Here is a 21,386-nt window from a genome sequence, read left to right on the forward strand (position 1 = left end):
AAAGTCCTGTGTCCCCACACTAAGGTAAAACAGAAAGCCCTGTCCCCACACTAAGGTAAAACAGAAAGCCCTGTCCCCACTAAGGTAAAACAGAAAGCCCTGTCCCCACTAAGGTAAAACAGAAAGCTGTGTCCCCACACTAAGGTAAAACAGAAAGCTGTGTCCCCACACTAAGGTAAAACAGAAAGCCCTGTGCCCACACTAAGGTAAAACAGAAAGCTGTGTCCCACACTAAGGTAAAACAGAAAGCCCTGTCCCCACACTAAGGTAAAACAGCAAGCCCTGTCCCCACACTAAGGTAAAACAGAAAGCTGTGTCCCCACACTAAGGTAAAACAGAAAGCCCTGTCCCCCCACTAAGGTAAAACAGAAAGCTGTGTCCCCACACTAAGGTAAAACAGAAAGCCCTGTCCCCACTAAGGTAAAACAGAAAGCCCTGTCCCCACTAAGGTAAAACAGAAAGCTGTGTCCCCACACTAAGGTAAAACAGAAAGCCCTGTCCCCACACTAAGGTAAAACAGAAAGCTGTGTCCCACACTAAGATAAAACAGAAAGCTGTGTCCCCACACTAAGGTAAAACAGAAAGCCCTGTCCCCACACTAAGATAAAACAGAAAGCTGTGTCCCCACACTAAGGTAAAACAGAAAGTCCTGTGTCCCCACTAAGGTAAAACAGAAAGTCCTGTGTCCCCACACTAAGGTAAAACAGAAAGCTGTGTCCCACACTAAGGTAAAACAGAAAGCCCTGTCCCCACTAAGGTAAAACAGAAAGCTGTGTCCCCACACTAAGGTAAAACAGAAAGCTGTGTCCCACACTAAGGTAAAACAGAAAGCTGTGTCCCACACTAAGGTAAAACAAAAAGTCCTGTGTCCCCACACTAAGGTAAAACAGAAAGCCCTGTCCCCACACTAAGGTAAAACAGAAAGCCCTGTCCCCACACTAAGGTAAAACAGAAAGCCCTGTCCCCACACTAAGGTAAAACAGAAAGCTGTGTCCCACACTAAGATAAAACAGAAAGCCCTGTGCCCACACTAAGATAAAACAGAAAGCTGTGTCCCCACACTAAGGTAAAACAGAAAGTCCTGTCCCCACACTAAGGTAAAACAGAAAGCTGTGTCCCACACTAAGGTAAAACAGAAAGTCCTGTGTCCCCACACTAAGGTAAAACAGAAAGCTGTGTCCCCACACTAAGGTAAAACAGAAAGCTGTGTCCCCACACTAAGGTAAAACAGAAAGCCCTGTCCCCACACTAAGGTAAAACAGAAAGCCCTGTCCCCACACTAAGGTAAAACAGAAAGTCCTGTGTCCCCACACTAAGGTAAAACAGAAAGCCCTGTCCCCACTAAGGTAAAACAGAAAGCTGTGTCCCACACTAAGGTAAAACAGAAAGCTGTGTCCCACACTAAGGTAAAACAGAAAGCCCTGTGCCCACACTAAGGTAAAACAGAAAGCTGAGTCCCCACACTAAGGTAAAACAGAAAGCCCTGTCCCCACACTAAGGTAAAACAGAAAGCCCTGTCCCCACACTAAGGTAAAACAGAAAGCCCTGTCCCCACACTAAGGTAAAACAGCAAGCCCTGTCCCCACACTAAGGTAAAACAGAAAGCTGAGTCCCCACACTAAGGTAAAACAGAAAGCCCTGTCCCCACTAAGGTAAAACAGAAAGTCCTGTGTCCCCACACTAAGGTAAAACAGAAAGCTGTGTCCCACACTAAGGTAAAACAGAAAGCTGTGTCCCACACTAAGGTAAAACAGAAAGTCCTGTGTCCCCACACTAAGGTAAAACAGAAAGCCCTGTCCCCACACTAAGGTAAAACAGAAAGCCCTGTCCCCACACTAAGGTAAAACAGAAAGCCCTGTCCCCACACTAAGGTAAAACAGAAAGCTGTGTCCCACACTAAGATAAAACAGAAAGCTGTGTCCCCACACTAAGGTAAAACAGAAAGTCCTGTGTCCCCACACTAAGGTAAAACAGAAAGCTGTGTCCCACACTAAGGTAAAACAGAAAGTCCTGTGTCCCCACACTAAGGTAAAACAGAAAGCTGTGTCCCCACACTAAGGTAAAACAGAAAGCTGTGTCCCCACACTAAGGTAAAACAGAAAGCCCTGTCCCCACACTAAGGTAAAACAGAAAGCCCTGTCCCCACACTAAGGTAAAACAGAAAGTCCTGTGTCCCCACACTAAGGTAAAACAGAAAGCCCTGTCCCCACTAAGGTAAAACAGAAAGCTGTGTCCCACACTAAGGTAAAACAGAAAGCTGTGTCCCCACACTAAGGTAAAACAGAAAGCTGTGTCCCACACTAAGGTAAAACAGAAAGCTGTGTCCCCACACTAAGGTAAAACAGAAAGCTGTGTCCCACACTAAGGTAAAACAGAAAGCCCTGTGCCCACACTAAGGTAAAACAGAAAGCTGAGTCCCCACACTAAGGTAAAACAGAAAGCCCTGTCCCCACACTAAGGTAAAACAGAAAGCCCTGTCCCCACTAAGGTAAAACAGAAAGCCCTGTCCCCACTAAGGTAAAACAGAAAGCTGTGTCCCCACACTAAGGTAAAACAGAAAGCTGTGTCCCCACTAAGGTAAAACAGAAAGCCCTGTCCCCACTAAGGTAAAACAGAAAGCTGTGTCCCCACACTAAGGTAAAACAGAAAGCTGTGTCCCCACACTAAGGTAAAACAGAAAGCTGTGTCCCCACACTAAGGTAAAACAGAAAGCCCTGTCCCCACACTAAGGTAAAACAGAAAGCCCTGTCCCCACTAAGGTAAAACAGTTTAAATAAAGAATAAATAAATGAATAATGAATTATGCTAATGCTTACCTTTCACCTAACTAGAGTTCCATGTCTGTAAGGACTCCATAGGCTTCTTCCTCTCCAAACAAGTTTGTCAGTGGCCTCTGTCGGTCCTTTCATTGGTTCCTTCATCTTCACAAAACTATATAATCCAGACATGGGAGCAAAAGAGGCCTTCATAGTCACCATGACTACTGACCCAGAAACATCCACTTGCTGAGGGAGGGATGGGTCCGTATTGACATTCGATCCTCTCTTCCAATACTCAAGTTAATCAAACGGAAGTCTTATAAATTTTCAGATAAATTATTAAAATGTCATTTTCCTCTGGCAAATCATCCAAAACTGAGCAATAGAATTATATCCTGTGTTCCAGTGTTTTTTTTCTTCTCTTTGTTCATAGCGTATTTGCTCCTTCTGCTCCAGTGGGGGAAAAAAACGAAACAAGGGAAAAACCAAAATCTGTCCAGAAACAATTTTCTTGTGTTTCACACCGAGAGCGTGTCTCGTCAAGAAACACTGTCAGTTGCTCGTTGCCTTTTAAAGTTAATATATAAAAACGTGTTCATAAATTATTCAACATTGTTCAGTAGATAAAATAACACTTGCATTTCTGTCCTGAAATCGTCACTTTGTGCTTTCCGCAAAATAAAACAAAATAAAACGAAAGAAAAATTTAAAATAAAATAACATTGAAAAAGAAGCAGCAGATTTTTGCCAGAGGTTATCCATATTAAAAAATAAGTCCTTTTTTTTTCTTTCTAGAAGTTTCTTCTCTATCTGTGTCTGTTCGATATGCCGTTGCGCTTGGCGGCGGGCTCCTCCAGCTCATCGTCCTCGAAGCCGTGAAAGGTGGAGGTGTCGCTCTCCGAGGTGGTGCCGAACAGCTCTTCCGCTCCGGTGAACGTCCCGGCTTCCTTTCGTGCCACGCCGTCAGCTGGAGCACAGGAGAGGAGAGGGAGAACAGAGGCGTTAGAACGTCACAGAGAACTACATTTTATTTACCAAATACAACCAATGTACAGGAATTTAATTTAGTTACTACGGCAGAAAGGCATATAGTGGCTCCTTGAGCAAGACCTTAACCCCTAATTGCTCCCGATGAGGAGGTTGGTACCTTGCATGGTTGCCTTCGCCGTCGGCGTGTGAATGTGCGAGTGAATGGGTGAATGTGAGACATATGTTGTAAAGCGATATATAAATGAAGTTCATTTGAACAACTTATTAAGTATAAGAGACATGTATACAGTGACATACAGTTCATACAGAGCATAAGGACAGCATGGCAAACAATAGACAGAAGTTTGCCTTTGAGAACCAATGGTTCTCGAGCCGTAACGGCACATGGGGCAGGAGCCTATCTCCTGTTTCCGTAGCGTGAGGCAGCTTGATGTACAAGTACACCCCTTGGACATGACGCTAGTATGTCGCAAGGACTTCCCCCCAAACCAACCCTTGATGCTGAGTGTCAAGCAGGGAGGCTATGGGTACCATTTTTAAATAGTCTTTGGTATGACTCGGCCAGGGCTTGAACTCCCAGCCTCCCGAACTCAGGGCGGACACTCTACCCACAAGGCCACTGAGCCGGTAACAATCAATAGACAGGCCCGATTTTAATTACACCATGGTCTGGGTGAATACTCTTTTCTGATTGGCCAGCAGGTGTGTGTTAAAACCATTGAATGGGGGTGGGGGGGGGGGGGGGGGGGGGGTACTAACTGCTCCTGTTGAGCAGGTCGGCACCTTGCATGGTTGCCTCTGCCGTTGGTGTGTGAATGTGTGAGTGAATCTGAGGCATAAGTTGTAAAGCGCTTTGGATGAAAATGCTACAGTACATAAATGCACACGTAGTTTGGCTCAAATGTAATAATCTTTCTAAATTCATCCACTACACAACCTGTAACCATAGCAACATTAAACAGCACAGCTGTTAAAGCTTTACCCCTTATCAACTTGAGAAAACAACCAGGAAGGAAAACCCACCAATGGCAAGTGCAAAACTTTCACCAAAAATCTGTGAAGGCTTTTATTTTATACTTTGCGCATCGGGTGGTTCTTTACCTCCGCGCCGTGCCTTAAAACAGCTTAACGCACACCTACTCGATTATCCCTCACATATCCTACAGAGTCGAAGGCCATTATCTTTGAGGGCAACGTGGAATACTCACTTGTGTGTCTACAGGCCGAGCAGGGTGGCCCCGATTTACCCGTTTTCTTGTTGGAGCCCTGGCATTTATTACAGTAGTTATTGGGAATGCCGGTTCCACCTGGACCCTTCTGACCTACAGGGGAACGGGTGTGAAGAAAAGAGGAAACAAAAACAGTTCAGAAACGTCACTTCTAAAAGCCACAGGGCTGCAACCGAAAGCACTTAAACTGCCACATGAATGTAGCAGATAGTCTTTGAAGGGTCCGCTGTCAGAAAACCTAAATGAAGTGGATAATAACGTCATAAAAGCAGCACAAATCATGCGTTCGGGGGCCTTGAGGCCTCTGCCGGAGCAGGTGAAACCAAGTTCAAAATCGGGTGCAGTGTTACTGCGAGCACTACTTAAGGTAATTACTTGCAGCCAGGCTCAAACCAGCTGCTCTATGCAAACTACAGAACAGAAGTAGTATATCAAAGTGACTGGAATGCTGTGTGCCATTCCGTGGCTTTGAGGAAATAGAGAGATTAGTGGAAAACAAAGGAGGACAACGAAGAACCTCATTTGTAGAACAGTAATTTTTACCAGTTTACAAGTAGTGGGGGAGATTAGGAACATATTCACCAAATATAGTCACTCTGGGACTTACAGTCTCTCAGCTCCACACACTCTTAAGGAATGACGAGGAGCAGCACAATGAGATAAGGGAGAAGAAAAAAAAGAAAGAAAGAAAGAAGTACGAGCAGAGGAATGGTGAGAAGAAGAAACGTTAGAAGAACCAGAAGAAGAAAAGTAGAAGTAGTACCAGAAGAAAAGTATAAGAACCAGAAGAAGAAAACTAGAAAAGTTTAAGAACCAGAAGAAAAGTATAAGTAGAACCAGAAGAAAATTTGAAGAACCAGAAGAAGAAAAGTAGAAGAACCAGAAGAAGAAACGTAGAAGTAGAACCAGAAGAAGAAATGCAGCAGAAGTAGAACTAGAAGAAGAAAAGCAGAAGAAAAAGAAGGGGGCCGAAGAAGAAGAAATAGTGTGGACACCAGTGGGAATCTTACGTTTGTGTCTGTCTGTGCGCTGTGTGGAAGGGGACCTGGAGGACACCGCGGCCCTGCTGTCCCCCGCCAGGTGAGAATGGGTGTAGTGGTAACTCAGCCCTGTACGGTTCCTGTAGCGCTTCCCGCAGACTGCAGAGAAAACACACAAAGAAACACACATGCGTTCGGTCATACCGCCTAGAACACCACTTGAAATCAATAATTCAGCAGTCACTTTTCGAGATTTGGGGACAATCCATTTGTGCGTGCATGTTATTTGCTTTTCCGAGCGCCTGATGTTAGAATCAAGGCTAGTAAACCTCAGACCCCTCTCGCTCCGATAAGACCCCATCTCGCTCCAAACGCCCACCAACTCATTCAAGACAAGCTTCCATCAGAGCACAACATTGTCTGGCAAACCGTTAATGTCCCTAAATTATAATGCAACATGCCTCTAGTCTAGTGGTTTGAATGAATACGGTATTGATAGCAGAAAATAGCAAAGTACGCCATGAGAACTTCAACAAGTGGAGTTATGTAAATACGGCCGATAGCATCCAATGGGGTTTGGTTTGCTTATCCGTCTCCCGACTCCAGGGGGAAGAAGGAACGAGCATTCAAAGATCTGAATAGGTTAGTCAGTTAAACACAGCGCAGCCCTGTGTATGCAGGCAATGCTCTGCAGGGCTGGAGAGGAGAGGAATGTATGATTAAATCCATAACACCACGGGCATTTTGAGCTGGGGGGGGTGGGGGGGGGGGAAGAGAATGTAAGGGCTACATCATCAATCACAACACTTGCAACACACTACCACTCGACTACAATCTATCAAAACCACTCCAAATATCCTACAGAGCTACCGACAAGAAGAGTCAACAAGTCAAGATACCTGAGGTCGAAGATTTTGAGTTATGCTTTTGTTTGTATCTGTCTGAAACAGAGAAAACACAAAGCAAAAAAAAAAAGGAAAGAAAAAAGAAAAGAATAGCATGAGTATATGTGTCGCTCCAGGAAGGAAGAGTCAACGACAACAAGAGACAATCCAATACCCCCTTGCCTAGCTTTTCCACATGCAACTTGCATGGTCTACTGGAATACAGTACTTGAGACGTCATTGACACTCATCTGTGGCTTGTCCCGTTTCCTCTCCTCACAACTCGAGAGCGCTTAAAGAGGATATTACAGGTCCCTGTGCACCGTCTCAGTGGTGGTTCACAGCTGAGGCCATTCACCGCAATAAGCGTGAAGGATTTATTTAGGAGTATGAAAGGTCAACAAGACTTGTTGTTTGTGAAAAGCTCTTGCGCAAACATTTTTGTATTCACAACAAAATACCAGACAATGTTGGAATTGATCCAAAAATGGATCTTGACGTTGATTTTTAAACAGATGTTCTCTCACATTCTGCAATTCAATCAGAAAAAGGAGCTTCTATTCCTGAATATGTTTGCAGTCAGTTTACTTATATATTGTAATAATATACTGTTAATGATATATTTGGAAATTTACATTTTGTAACACAATACATATGAAGATATTTTACACTATGTTTTTTAACTGAAAATCATTCCAACACCCTGAATTAAGAAAGGACACATTGTTCTACTACATCATTTATTTTCACAATATATGTTATGGTCTGCATACTTTTAAAACTTAAAAGCAGATTTTTATCAATGTAAAAGAAATATATTAAAACTTTTGATTTTTTTTTAAACATAGTGCTTTGATTGTCGTCTTTACTCTGTTTACTGTGGTAAAAATACAAAGAAGACTGTTTTACAAACTACAACAAATGACATTGTGAGAAATCACAGGTTAGTCACAGAACTGCATCGTACGGTCTTCCACGCAACCCCCGGAAATATCCAGCTCTAGGATGTTCTTTAGAGAACAAACTCAAAGGAAAGGAAAATGGCACCTCGTGTTGCAGCCTTCATGCATATACTTACTGTCACAGACGTATGGCTTGTCGTGGTCATCCATGTCTGTCCTCCTGCGACCTGAGCCCCGACCCTGTGCCAAGGACAACAGATGACTGTGACAACCTGAGCCAAACAACTCCCAGTGTGCAGATACCAGCTACGGTGCTGATGTGTCACTTTCAACACAGGTGTATGTAGGCATAGATAGATAACACATCATAAAAATAAATAAAAAATTATCTATATTTCTATAGGATCTAATTCTATGAAATCAGACTTTACCCCTATTCTCTCTCGTTGCCTGTACATTCTAGAATTGATTTGATGATTTCACAAATAACTCTAAAGGCTCAACATCATCTGGCCTTTAGTTACATTACTGACCTTCTGACTGTTCCAAAGGCCCTGCCTGAGGAACACAAGCTATCAAAATAAGTCCCACCTTTTAAATCTCTCCTGAAAATATATTTTTTTATAGGAATCATTTTTATTTATCTATCTTAAAATAATTGTCTAGTTTTTATTCCTCCAGTTTCATACTTCTTCTTGGGTCATGTTTGTTCTTTTTTTCATGCCGATTGCGATTCCTCTTATTGTGATGTTATTTCATCTTGAGATTGCAGTCTTTGATTGTTATTTTATGTGTCATTTCTGTAGAGCACTTTGTAACTTTGTTTCAAAAAGCGTTATAAATGGTCGTCGTCATCATCATCACCATCAAATTCCAAATGGACAACTCCTTTTACATTCATGGTAATATTGCATAAGACTTCGTTTTGGTTCAATTTAGGTCCATCGTGATAATACAAGAGATAATAAAGACATTTTGTAAAGGAATTTTCATTCATACTAAATTTTTCCTTTTCAAAGAATAGATAAGCAAATACCATCGTGCGCAGTGAACCGTCAGTACGCCATGACAAGGGGACCGTTTACTTGTAACTACATCTATATAAAAAGGCTTTCCATTGGGTTTACACTGAAATAAATCTTTTGAAACAAGACTTTTAGTTGAGTTTCCTTTATGTTGAAACAAGTCACACTGGGGGTGATTAGTTACAAGGAGACGTGACTCAGTCATGGAACAGATGGCGTGATACTAGCGCAAATGACGGAGCACTGAATGTATGAACATAACTCATTTTCCACAACAGGGATTAGTGAGGTAATGGGAGAACCGAGACAGTATTTTTCACATTTTCAAAAGTCTTATGACCACATGCCGGTCTCATCGAGTCATGGTATCCTCCTCAATAAACCCTGCGCCACCTGTATTTTCTACTGTCTCTACAGTCTGTTGTTATTCCATCTTTTATTTTCTTTGTTGACAATGTGGAACATGATTTAGCTCCGCAGATTTAAAAATAAAAGGTTTTTTTCAACAAATCTTTTAATCACATCAATATTGTGCTGTCAGACTAGTAGTAAGTTTGTATGTGTAGTATTTAATGTTCTCTATTGGCCATTTTCTCCATTTTACAACTCAAATTGTAGTTGAAATCTGCACAAATATATATATATATATATATATATATATATATATATATATATATATATATATATATATATATATATATATATATATAGTTCAGAGAATCTCTTTGTTACAAAAAGTTAATGCCAGTAAGGCATTGTTATGTTTATATGTGATGTATTTACAATGATCACTTTGACGTTGAGGCTTTTGTTTTGGGAGAAGGAGAGGCAGTGGTTTGTTTATAATGGCTCCTTGCTGCCCTCTAGTAGTCAGAAAATAATGATTGCAGCTTTAATTCTATTAAAAATGTTTTACATGGGATTGAATAACACTATGAAACTAGCCCAGCTGAGAAAAAATGTCTGATGCCGAAAAGTGCAGAGTGGCGTAAGACAAAAAGAAGAAAAAAAACATGCAATCCCTGTTTAGACGTTAGTTCTAGAGAAATAGCTATTGTGTGACTTATGGTATAGTTATTGTGGCATTAAAGGACATCAGGAGCAATGGCCTACAGTTCACTTACTCTTCCTTTGCCCCTGTGTCTCCGTTTAGGAGTGTCCACATCATAGTCATCGTCATCATTTAAGGCGTCTTCTGCTGCGTCTGCCTCCAGAACCCTCTATGGAGGAAAGGGGACAATTTTAACACTATTTAAGATTCAAGAGTTTATTAATCACATACATACCAGGGCATGCCAAGGCATGCCATCAACGTCCAGGGTGCTTAGGTTAATTTAGCCTAGTTTTATTTACATACAACACATAACCACACATTTAAAAGTATAAAAGAAAATACCAAGGATGACACAAAAGTCTTGAGTTATTTCCATTGTGGTCCTTAAAAAGTAAAATGGCAGACGTTCAGTGGGTTGACAGTTATCTACCGTTAAGCACTGAAGTTGAAGCTCCCAACAGAACTCACCTGGATCTCTAGCAGACTCTCCTCGTCGTTCTTAGAGTTGTTCCTCTTGTCCAGACCCTCTCCTCGGAGCAGCGCCTCTAGCGTCGTGCTCTGAGTGGGCAAGGAGTCCTTGGACATGAGGCTGCTGTCTGATCAAAGACAAGAACGTACAGGCAATGATTCATCCACGTCACCTCAGCGGAGAGGAGGCGGCGGTCCGATGAGAAGTGACCACTCATCGCAAGGGTCCCATCGTGTGTACAGTGATATTCAAGATCTATTCATATAAGATCTATTAATAATAATAATAACTTTATTTGTATAGCACCTTTCATACAGGGGATTGCAGTTCAAGTGCTTTACATCAGTAATAAATGAGACATAAAATCAGTGTAAAACAAGCAGCAAGAGCAAAGCATAAATTGGGATAAAATAATGCTGTAATCTGTTACAAAACATGATAAAGGTCATAGTGGGGCGTAGAGATAAAAGTAAAATAAGTAAAATAATAGCAAGGGTAAAATGAGCTGACATATAAATCACAGTTTTTCACATTGTTTCAACCTTGTTTATGGTTTGATTCAGTTTTAGTAGAATAGAAAAGATACTATAAAATCAGTTTTTTTACAGTGCAATAAAATAGTTCTGGATTACTGTTTTAACAGTATTAGTCAATTAGTCGATTAATGAGGGTGTATGACTCAAAGTGAAGCAATGATAAGGCTATGTTCTCTATGAGTCACTGCTAATTAAATATGAAGCTACAGTATGTTGATGGTAATCTTTTTAAATTAAAAAAGGTTCATCATTGAACAATGAACCGTGCTGCTTTCTATGGCCGTCAGATGCTTTATATCCAAATATTTCATAATTTACAATCACTGTTGAGGCAATCAAGTCTGGAAAGAACTCCCAAGTAGAGTTCCTATATTCCCTCTCTGGTTTCAGAATGATTTTCTCCATAGTTTAAAGATTGTGATTAACCACAACAATTTTACTATGCAACATAGACATCTACAGTTCTCTGAGATCATGAAACACATGCATGGATTAATTTTGTGCTTGTTGAAACCAAGACACAGTGATACCATTTTCTTTTCAAATTAATTGCATTTCAATTTTATTTCAATTTCAAAATAAGGTTGAAGCCCCGAACAACCGAAAGTCACTACACGGGTCTGTTGAAGTTGGCAATGCTGTTTGGCAGCCATTATGGGCCACGCAATACATTTGTAGTGAGTAATTCCATAGTAAGTATTTATAGGCATGATTAGACTTTCTTTTGGCAATGAGAGTGGGTTTATTTGTGGAGCGCTTATCCTTAGGGCACAAGTATCTTGTGTTTTATTACAAATTATAAATTTATATTAAATGTTCCTTTGTTTATAATTATTTCCTTTTCTAGGCGGCTGGGTAGCGCAGCGTACTAAGCGTCTGTCTACCACCGCAGAGACACTGGTATCGAATCCGGCTGTCAGCGGTCCCTCCGGCTTGGGCGGTCGTCATACTGACACAATTGGCAGTGTCAGCGGGTGGGAAGCCGTGGGTGGTATTCTGGTCATTGTAAACAGCGACTCCTACAGGTCAAGTTTCAAGTTTCAAGTTTCTTTAATAGTTGTCATACAGAAGTACAGAATACTTTTATACAAAATGCTTCTTACTGTTGCGCTCCAGAGACTGTGCAAGACAAGATAAGTATGAATAAAATAACATAGTAAAATTAGAAGTAAAAAAAATTAGGTCACAGTGTTCAGTTTAGACACATGTACAATGTTCGATGCAGTATAGACGTAGTTACCATACAATATACAATACTGTGCAGTGTACTAATATACAATACTATATAGTGCAAGGCAGAAATGGAGAAATGGGACGAGGTGCAATTTAGGTACAATTCACAGTAGGTGTACGAGTTGTAGTGCAAATCCTTTATCAATAAATATAAAGTGTAAGTGTGTTTGTGTGATCTAAAGTGTGGAGAGTGGGTGCTGCAGTGTGTTGTTTGTTTGAGTGAGTGTGTGCGTGTGGGTGTGTGTGCTGTGTGCATTTGATGGTTGTTGCATAGTGATTATTGTTCGTTTAGCAGCCTGATGGCCTGGGGATAGAAGCTTCTTCTGAGTCTTTCTGTGCTCGCCTTAAGACTCCGGTATCGCTTGCCTGACCGCAGCAGTTCAAAGAGGCAGTTGTTCGGGTGGCTCGAGTCCTTAATAATTCTCTTAGCCTTCCCCTTGCACCGCTTGTTGTAAATGTTCTGGAGGGTGGGAAGCCCCCCTCCAATTGTGCGTTCGGCTGAACGTGTCACTCTTTGTAGTCTGCTACGGTCTTGTGCAGTGCTATTCCCAAACCAGGAGGTGATGTTGCCGGTCAGGATGCTCTCTATTGTACATGAGTAGAAGTTCCTAAGGATCTTCTGACTGACTTGGAACTTCCTTAGGCGCCTGAGGAAGTAGAGGCGTTGTCGTGCCTTCTTCACAACACTGTCAATGTGTGTGGTCCATGTCAAGTCCTCGGATATGTGGGCTCCGAGGTACTTGAAACTGGTCAGGGCGCCTGCACAGCGAGGGAAGGAACTGGGGTAAGGTAGTGTGATCCTTCCACGCGTTACACTTTCCCAGTGAGAGTCCTCGCTGTCAGGTGAAAAGAGGCTGCTGGCTGTCTCCTATGTATCGGAGGAAGTATCTGATAGACTTCAGAGCTCCCTAGAATGACCAGTGGGGGGCACATGCGCGCAACGACCAGGAAGGGGAGGGGGGAATTGGCATAATGACAAAATTGGGATTGGAGAAAAATACAGAAAAATAGGAGGAGAAAAAGTGGATATCATTTTTTTTTCTTTTCTGTAAACTGTCTACTTTTACAGCAAAATATTAATAAACTAAATATGAAGTATTAGTATATCTTTAACTCATTCTGCGGCAATAACGAGTATACTCGTGTTTCGCCGCCAATGCTTGAGCGCCAAAAACTGGTATACTAGTTTTTGGATCCTTTGATATTTTTCCTTTGATCCCTGTTCTAAACACTCAGCCGGAGCTCCGGTCTCCCTGGCTCATCTGCCTATGTTGGAATTGCAATGACGATCGAATCTCGCCAGGTGGCAGTATCGCCTACCTTTTGAACTGGGAAGTGGGGATATCACTTGTCTTGTGATCTACTCCGGCTGTTTCCGCCTAGGAGTGGATCACAACATAGCAATCGGTGGAAGATTTGGTGCCTCAGAGCTATTATTTCCCGTATGGTAGCCATGCCCAATATATATATGCCCAGAGTAATTGCGATCGCCATGGGATCGACTGGGATTTATTCATTTTGGAGTACTTTCTGACTGAGGTAAGGTCTATCTTAGGTAACCTGCTGGTATTTTTTTTTACATAAAACATGCTTCTGTACCGATCACAGTGTCGTAGTTTACCGGACGTAAAACATGCTTTTTGTAACGATCACAGTTTCTAGTTAAAACGACCCCCCCCCCCCTTGATGATTTTGTGAAGACACATGTACATGGTATATACCTTTGATTTGTAAGTATTTGGGGTTTCAGGCAAGCAACCAGAACGATTTGGGCATAATACATATAACGCGTCATATCTTGCGATCTATGAAAAAAGACTGGATTATTTAGGTGAGGGGCGATGTTTAGCCTGTAATAGCGCTATGTAGAAATAACAGTATGTAGAAATTAACTGGTTAGTCACTCTTGGACTATAAACAATGCCTGTCAAATGAGCCATACTATTGTCTCCATAGCTATAATACAGAACACACGATGGGTCTGCAAACATCGCTAAAATGGTCAATAACGCTGGCGCCATTAAGTAAAGATGGGAAAAGAGCGTGGCGCTCAATGAGTTAAAGAGACCATTTACTTTAACTGCAGGGCCCCCTGTTTCATGCTCAGTAATGCGAATAAATTCCTTCGTCAGGCTTTTGAATCACTACATACAGTAGGCAGCTATAAGGGAAAAAAGCAGATTTGGGTGACATATCCCTTTAATGCAAACATGTCTCCTCCTCCTTCCTTTAGCAGAAGATCTAAACAAACAGTGCAAGAGTGAGGCAGGTTGAGGACACAAAAGGAGAACACCCGGCCACCTTACACACACAACACACACACACACACACACACACCTCTCTGCAGAGAGCCTCATGTTCGCCCGGTAGTTTGGTAGATGTCTGAAAAGAGGACACACTTCAAAGCTCCTTAACTCCAGCTTATTACCATACCTTAATAAGCCCTCATCTCGCCACTGCACCTAGTGAGAATGTTAAACATGCGCGCCGTTTTAATAGGCGTCGGTCTGCATGGGCGAACATATTAGATGTACTAGAGGTACTTGGTAGTCAAGAGGCAGGTACAATGTGCCTCTCCAAAAGGAGCTCTCTACCATGCAGCAGCAGCCCCTCACCATTGTGTCTGCGCACGTTGACTTTCAACTCTCCGCGACGAGACAGCCCCCCCTTCCCCTCCCCTCCTCTCCCTCCCCTCCTCTCCCTCCACCGCCAACCCATGGGAGCTGAGGGGCTAAAAATACAGCCGGCAGCAGCCTGCAGCAGGGAGCTGATTCTGCATTCAGCCTGAGTCTCTAGCACAGCATCAGTTAGACAGCCTGCCTAGGCAGCTAGACACAGACAGCCAGCTAGCAGGACTCACTCTATCTAGTACCAGACACCAGCCACCTCCAGCCAGCTACCACAAGGTGCTCCATGAAGGAGAAGCCAGGTTTTGAATCAGCTACCGTTGTCCCTCTGCTGGACGCATTCACACAGAGCATATACAAGCCTCCGTTGTTGGAGAAGGTGGGGGTGAAGAGACGAGAAAGAGAGGGGGGGAGAGGGGGCAGAAGGCAGCGCAGTGAGGGAGAGCTCAGTGGAAAACAATAGGCTACAATGGGATGTGTTTGAGGAAACAAAGGCTGGGTTCATACTAGGGGTGTCCCGATCCGATCACGTGATCGGGATCGGGGCCGATCACGTGATTTTCCGAAGATCGGGATCGAAAAAAAAAAAAAAAAAAAAAAAAAAAAAACTTTTTTTTTAACTTTTTTTTTTATTCAACAAACATGACCATGTTCACGTCTTAAACTCATACTGAGGCCTTAGTTTTGGTTTTAAATTGCATATCATCATTAATTTATTTATTGTCACAGAGCAGAAGAATTTTGCCAAAACAAACCAATAGTATCCAGCTGCAGAACGGCAGACCAGCCACAATCTCAGACCCAAATAATTTTTATTTAAATTTTTTTTATCCCAATTTCTGATGTTATCCAGGTGAAAAGTTAACTTCATAAATCATTTGATGTATAATTAAATCAAAGGAAATGCGTTTGGGTCTGAGAGTGTGGCTGGTCTGCTGTTCTGCAGCTGGATACTATTGGTTTGTTTTGGCAAAATTCTTCTGCTCTGTGTGACAATAAATAAATTAATGATGATATGCAATTTAAAACCAAAACTAAGGCCTCAGTATGAGTTTAAGACGTGAACATGGTCATGTTTGTTGAATAAAAAAAAATAATAATAATAATTTTGATCGGATCGGGAAATATCGGTATCGGTAGATACTCAAAATCACATGATCGGGATCGGATCGGGAGCAAAAAAACGTGATCGGGACATCCCTAGTTCATACCCTATCTAACCATCTCGCTTTCCCCTCTCTCTGTCTCACTCACTCACTTTCTACACATCCCAAAACACTTGCATTCCTCCAAACACACACACACCACACACACTCCAAGAATGTGGATGCAGATTCCAGCACAAGCATGCAATTGTGATATCAATCAGCGTAGACCCCCCCCCCCAGGTACAGGCTTGTGGAATCTGTGAAGAATTCCTGAGAGCATTTTGCTAAAAGATGGTGAGAGATGCTGTAACACAATGGTTCAATCAGAGACCACAGGAACTCCTTCTTTAGCGGAGATCCGTTCTCTAGGATATAGGGTGACATCCCAGAGGGTCCACAGTTCTGACACAGAATGGACCGGTTACCTGAGCTCCGGAACACTGGCCAGGTAACACACACACACAAACACACACAGCCTACGTGGCAGAGCAAGGAGAATGAGATGGAGAGATGGAAGAGGTGCCTGGAAGGAGAGAAACAAACAAAAAAACAGGCAAGAGAGAAGAGAAGAGATGGATAGATAGAGGTGGTGGTGACAGAGCAATATCGTGAGAGATGGTGGGAGTGAGATAGAGAGGGAGAGACAGACAGAGTCGGGGAGAGAGATAGACAGAGAGAGGGAGAGAGATGGACAGGCAGTGAGGGGGAGGGGGGAGAGAGAGAGAGACAGCCAGAGACATACAGAGAGGGAGAGACAGACCGAGAGAGGGAGATGGACAGACAGTGAGAGGGAGGGAGAAAGAGGGGGAGGGAGGGAGAGAAAGATATAGTGGGGGCTGGAGGGGGAGAGAGAATAAAGGGGACGGTATAGCAGAGGTGTCGAGTGAGAAGTGATCTAATTCAAGTGGCAGCCTGGAGACCAAACTCCATTCCATAACATTTATTAAATACTGTCTGCAGCCCCGTCTCGCAGCTCCCAGCACCCAGCAGCGCTAAATCTAATTACATGTTCTACTTCTCACAAAACAAGTTTACCAGCCGCCGAACACAACCGCATTTCATTCTATGAAAAGTGACTGGCAGCCTGTTTTTTTCCCACGCGGCATGCCGTGAAACCCTGAGTGATGTGCTTTTAGCGGGATTATTATTCCACATCATCAAACGATAATCAGATGAGATGACGGGAGGCAGTGGACGGTGATGAGAGAGATGATGGGATGAGACGAGAGACGGGAGATTGAGAGGTGCGGCGAGTGGAGAAGATGCAGGTGGAGAAGGAGCCTCTGTCAGGTGGAGGGAGGCGCTGAGGGTCTCACTTCGCTGGAGGCCATAGAGGCTAGGGATGGGTATTGGGTACCTTTCACATTTGAACCGATACCCGGTACCCAACGGTATCTTTTTTCGGTACTTTAGTCTCTAAGAATTGTATCTACCTACCTCAGTTGTAAAAAAAATTATTCAAAACTTAATATTTAATAAATAAATAATGTATTATTATTACTTTATACTGATGTAAAGGACTTTGAACTGCAATCCCCTGTATGAAAGGTGCTATACAAATAGCACAAGAATGTTATGTTTATTTAAAAAGGTTTTACAAATTAACTAAAAAGGTACACATCTATATAATTAAATACAAAATAAATAAAGGTATTGTATTTGACAAAATAACAAGTATAAAACAAGGGTAAACAAACCACTCTAGCAGCAATGAACTATTCTGCTGATCAAAAAGTAGTCAAATACACATCTATATATTTAAATAACAAATAAATGAAAGTATTTTACAACTGATTAAACAAACAAACAAACAATCTAGCAGCAATGAACTACTCTGCTGCCGATTGAGTATTCTAGCAGTTCTTTTCGCTCCACACTCACTGTGTCCCCCGCTTTGGAGAAGACTGGCTCTGCGGTGTGTTTTGGTCTTACATAACAGCCTAATTTGTGGCTTGTTTACGTCTACTCTTAGCCTAGGGAGCTAACGTTATGTCTGACGATTAGCTAATGTTAGCTTAATAACGTTAAATGGGTTACAAATATGTGAAACTATGGAAGGAGTAAGCCGACCGCTAAAAAGAAAACCCACCGCGGCAGCGCGAGCACATAACAAAAGAAAGTTTGGAGAGGAGTGGAATTGTTTCAAGAGCAGAGGTGGAAAATGAGCTACACTTTCTAACAACCTGCCCAGTGTGCCCACTGTACCAAGATATCAGAGACATATACTTCCCATGAATTGCAAACACCCAAAGAGAGTTTGAAAACATGCATTGTGCCGTTGACATTAACACTTTGGATGCCAGCCACGACATAACACGTGTTATCAGCACGCCCCCTGAATGCCCAGCACGACAATTAGCGTGAACTTTTTTTATTAGCGATCTGAATTCATATTTCATCAACCGAGTCTACCGTTGGGAAACCAGCCCCATCAGGAGCTCAGATGTGAAAAAAGCGCCCCTATCGTCTCCCAGATGGTAATGCACCCTTTTGGAATGGACTCAATGAAAATGGATGAGAATTTTTTTTCCCGGAATCCACATTTTACTTCTCACGCATGTAACCGGAGATGATCCCAGTCATTGTGGACCATCAGAACAGCGTGTATGTGTTTACAGTATGTAGCGTTGGATCAATAAAAGGATAGATTTTTGGAATGGCGATCAGGAATTGGAATAATCTTTTTGGATACCATCTGATCTCAGGTAAGGAATCTATTTTACCAGTCTTAGGATAATCAGACCTGTTTTCACGGAGATATAAGCTTTTCCCCTATGTGTGATATGGCTGTTTGGCTGTGCGAGCGATCAGGAAATATATCAGATCACCTATATAGCGTGCATACGTACACAGATACTATCGATAATCTAGCGTTTATTTGAAAACGATTCATAAATAGGCCGAAAAATGAGAATGTTTTTTGTGTATTTTAGAATATTCCGTTTATTATGGAATATTTAAATTTTCCTTGAAAACGAGGGCTTTTCAAGATGCTATAAAATGGAAATGAACCGATAAAAAAACAATCCGCTTCGACTATGTTGACTGGAAAATGAGTCATTGATAAGCGACGGGCAGATTAGACACATAGCCATAATTTAAAACATAGATTAGGCGATATTAACGCTAACATTGAAGTGGACCGGTCTCGACTCCCGGAGATTCAGCATTGCCTTGGCTTGGGCTGATCGCTATACTAACTCGTTTGGCTGAGTTAGGGGGAGGGAAGCCGTGGGTGGGTCCTGGGCGTTGTGGACAGCGACCCCTACAGTTCGGTCGGGGCGCCTGCACAGCGAGGGTAGGATCTGGAGAGAGGTAGTGCGACCTTCCACACGTTACACTCTCCCGGTGAGAATCTGTGCTGCCAGGCTGGCTGCCGGCTGGCTGCACGTGTGTCGGAGGAAAACATGTGACAGTCTCCGGCCTCCCGGACCAACAGTAGGGGGGGGTGCGCAACAACCAGGAAGGGGGTTGGGAATTGGCATAACGACTAACAGTGGGATGGGAGAAAAATCGGAAAAAGGAGGGGGAAAAAGATAAAAAAATTAAAATAAAAAAACAATGAAGTGGATGGTGGGCATTCAAGCACTAAATCGTGCGCCCCCTGCTTGGCACTGAAAGTGTTAACGTGCGGTTTCGTTTTCCGGTCAACAAAATGTGACGTCATCTGACTTTTTGTTGTTGTTGTTGCATTACCGAAAATTGGCAGCGTTGGATCTCACGTGAATCGATACTCAGTAGTACAGACGTGTTTCGGTAAGTACCTTTAAAAGTACTGAATTCGGTACCCATCCCTAATAGAGGCCCAGTCATGGGTCAGTGAGTCTCACTTAGCTGGAGGCCATAGAGGCCCAGTCGGGGGTGGAGGAAGGGTCTTACCTAGCTGGAGGCCATAGAGGCCCGGTGGAGGAAGGGTCTTACCTAGCTGGAGGCCATAGAGGCCCAGTCGAGGTGGAGGAAGGGTCTTACCTAGCTGGAGGCCATAGAGGCCCAGTCGAGGTGGAGGAAGGGTCTTACCTAGCTGGAGGCCATAGAGGCCCAGTCGAGGTGGAGGAAGGGTCTTACCTAGCTGGAGGCCATAGAGGCCCAGTCGAGGTGGAGGAAGGGTCTTACCTAGCTGGAGGCCATAGAGGCCCAGTCGGGGTGGAGGGTCTTACCTAGCTGGAAGCCATAGAGGCCCAGTTATGGGTCAGTGAGTCTTACTTACTATAGCTGGAGGCCATAGAGGCCCAGTCGGGGTGGAGGAAGGGTCTTACCTAGCTGGAGGCCATAGAGGCCCAGTCGGGGGTCGGTGGCGGTGTGCAGCCGTCGTTTCTTCCTCCAGCAGCGGGCGGGGTAGGTGTACATCTGCCCGGCTGTCATCCCTGCACACAGACAAAGGCATAATATACACACTGACAACAATAAGGTCTAATATAACCCTTTGAACCTTTGAACCACAATGACGTTGTACCACCACAGGATGTGATATCTTACTGTGAACCAACACCGTACAGTTGGCTTGAATTTCAGGGTTCCTATTCATTCCTGCTGAAATACAAATTGCATGGCTTTTCCATAACTTACAGCACATTTTCCAAGACTAAGATTTTTCTGCATGTAATGTTACATAATTTTTTTTTTAACTCATTCTGCGCCAAAAACAAGATCTCGTTTTAGTTCCTTTTTTTCTATTTTCTTATACTACTAGACACTCGTGCGGGCCTTGAGAGTGTAGCTTGGACCTGCAATGACAATTGAATCCTGCCAGGTGGCAGTATCGCCTACCTTATGAACATGCATGGACCAGCTTAGTGTGGGCCGCCCCACAGCACCCAAAGTACTAGGGATTCTAGTAGGGAGCGAGCAGCAGTGAGCAGGACAGCCAACTAACGTTCGACAATGGTGATCGCCTAGAGAGAACTATTGGATATTAGAAGAATAAGACTAAGCGGATTATATGGATGATGATTATGGACGATAAGATGCGTTTCCACCAGACTATGTTGGACCCAGCACTTCTGGTAAATCATAAAAATACAATAGTCAAACCGGCCGATGAGGAAACCTATTCGGCTCCGTCTATAGTCTGGCCCGAGCAGACTATAGACGAAGAAGACAACGGATGAGGGCCACCTAACATTATATGTATTGATCCTGTTCTGATTCAAGACACTTGGAGCAGAGTGGAGTACCTTCTGCCAAAGGTAACGTCTATTTTACCGAACCCCATCCTAAAACATGGTTTTGTAATGATCACAGCGTCGGAAAATGACCCAACCCCCCCCCAATGCCTTTGTGAAGAAACATAATATGGTCATGTACCTTCTGACAAAGGTAACGTCTATTTTACCGAACCCCATCCTAAAGCATGCGTTTGTAATGATCGCAGCGTCGTAAAACGACCCCCCCCCGGCATTGTGAAGAAACATGGTAGTGTTTACCTTTGACCTGGCAATATATATATATATATATTATATATATATATAATATAGGTTTCAGGCGAGCAGCCGCGAGATTTGCACATACACCGCACAAAACACACTATATCTCACAATCTAGAAAACCAGC

General features: G+C 43.1%; 1 protein-coding gene across 1 annotated transcript in view; it reads right to left on the reverse strand.

Annotated features, from left to right (window-relative positions):
* Positions 1 to 21,386, reverse strand: part of LOC311225212 (zinc finger protein DPF3-like) — a gene marked incomplete at its 5' end in the record, with an annotated part of 37,921 nt that overhangs the window by 3,582 nt on the left and 12,953 nt on the right. The window contains 7 exons of the mRNA XM_084310420.1: positions 2,817 to 3,726; positions 4,958 to 5,071; positions 5,989 to 6,117; positions 7,921 to 7,984; positions 9,894 to 9,989; positions 10,292 to 10,419; positions 20,093 to 20,200. Of these exons, the coding sequence (XP_084166546.1) occupies positions 3,566 to 3,726; positions 4,958 to 5,071; positions 5,989 to 6,117; positions 7,921 to 7,984; positions 9,894 to 9,989; positions 10,292 to 10,419; positions 20,093 to 20,200 (800 nt within the window). The 3' untranslated portion in view covers positions 2,817 to 3,565. The remainder of the gene's footprint in view (positions 1 to 2,816; positions 3,727 to 4,957; positions 5,072 to 5,988; positions 6,118 to 7,920; positions 7,985 to 9,893; positions 9,990 to 10,291; positions 10,420 to 20,092; positions 20,201 to 21,386) is intronic.

The sequence above is a fragment of the Notolepis coatsorum genome (genome assembly GCF_963971535.1).
Source record: "Notolepis coatsorum genome assembly, chromosome: 3".
Classification (NCBI taxonomy): Eukaryota; Metazoa; Chordata; class Actinopteri; order Aulopiformes; family Paralepididae; genus Notolepis; species Notolepis coatsorum.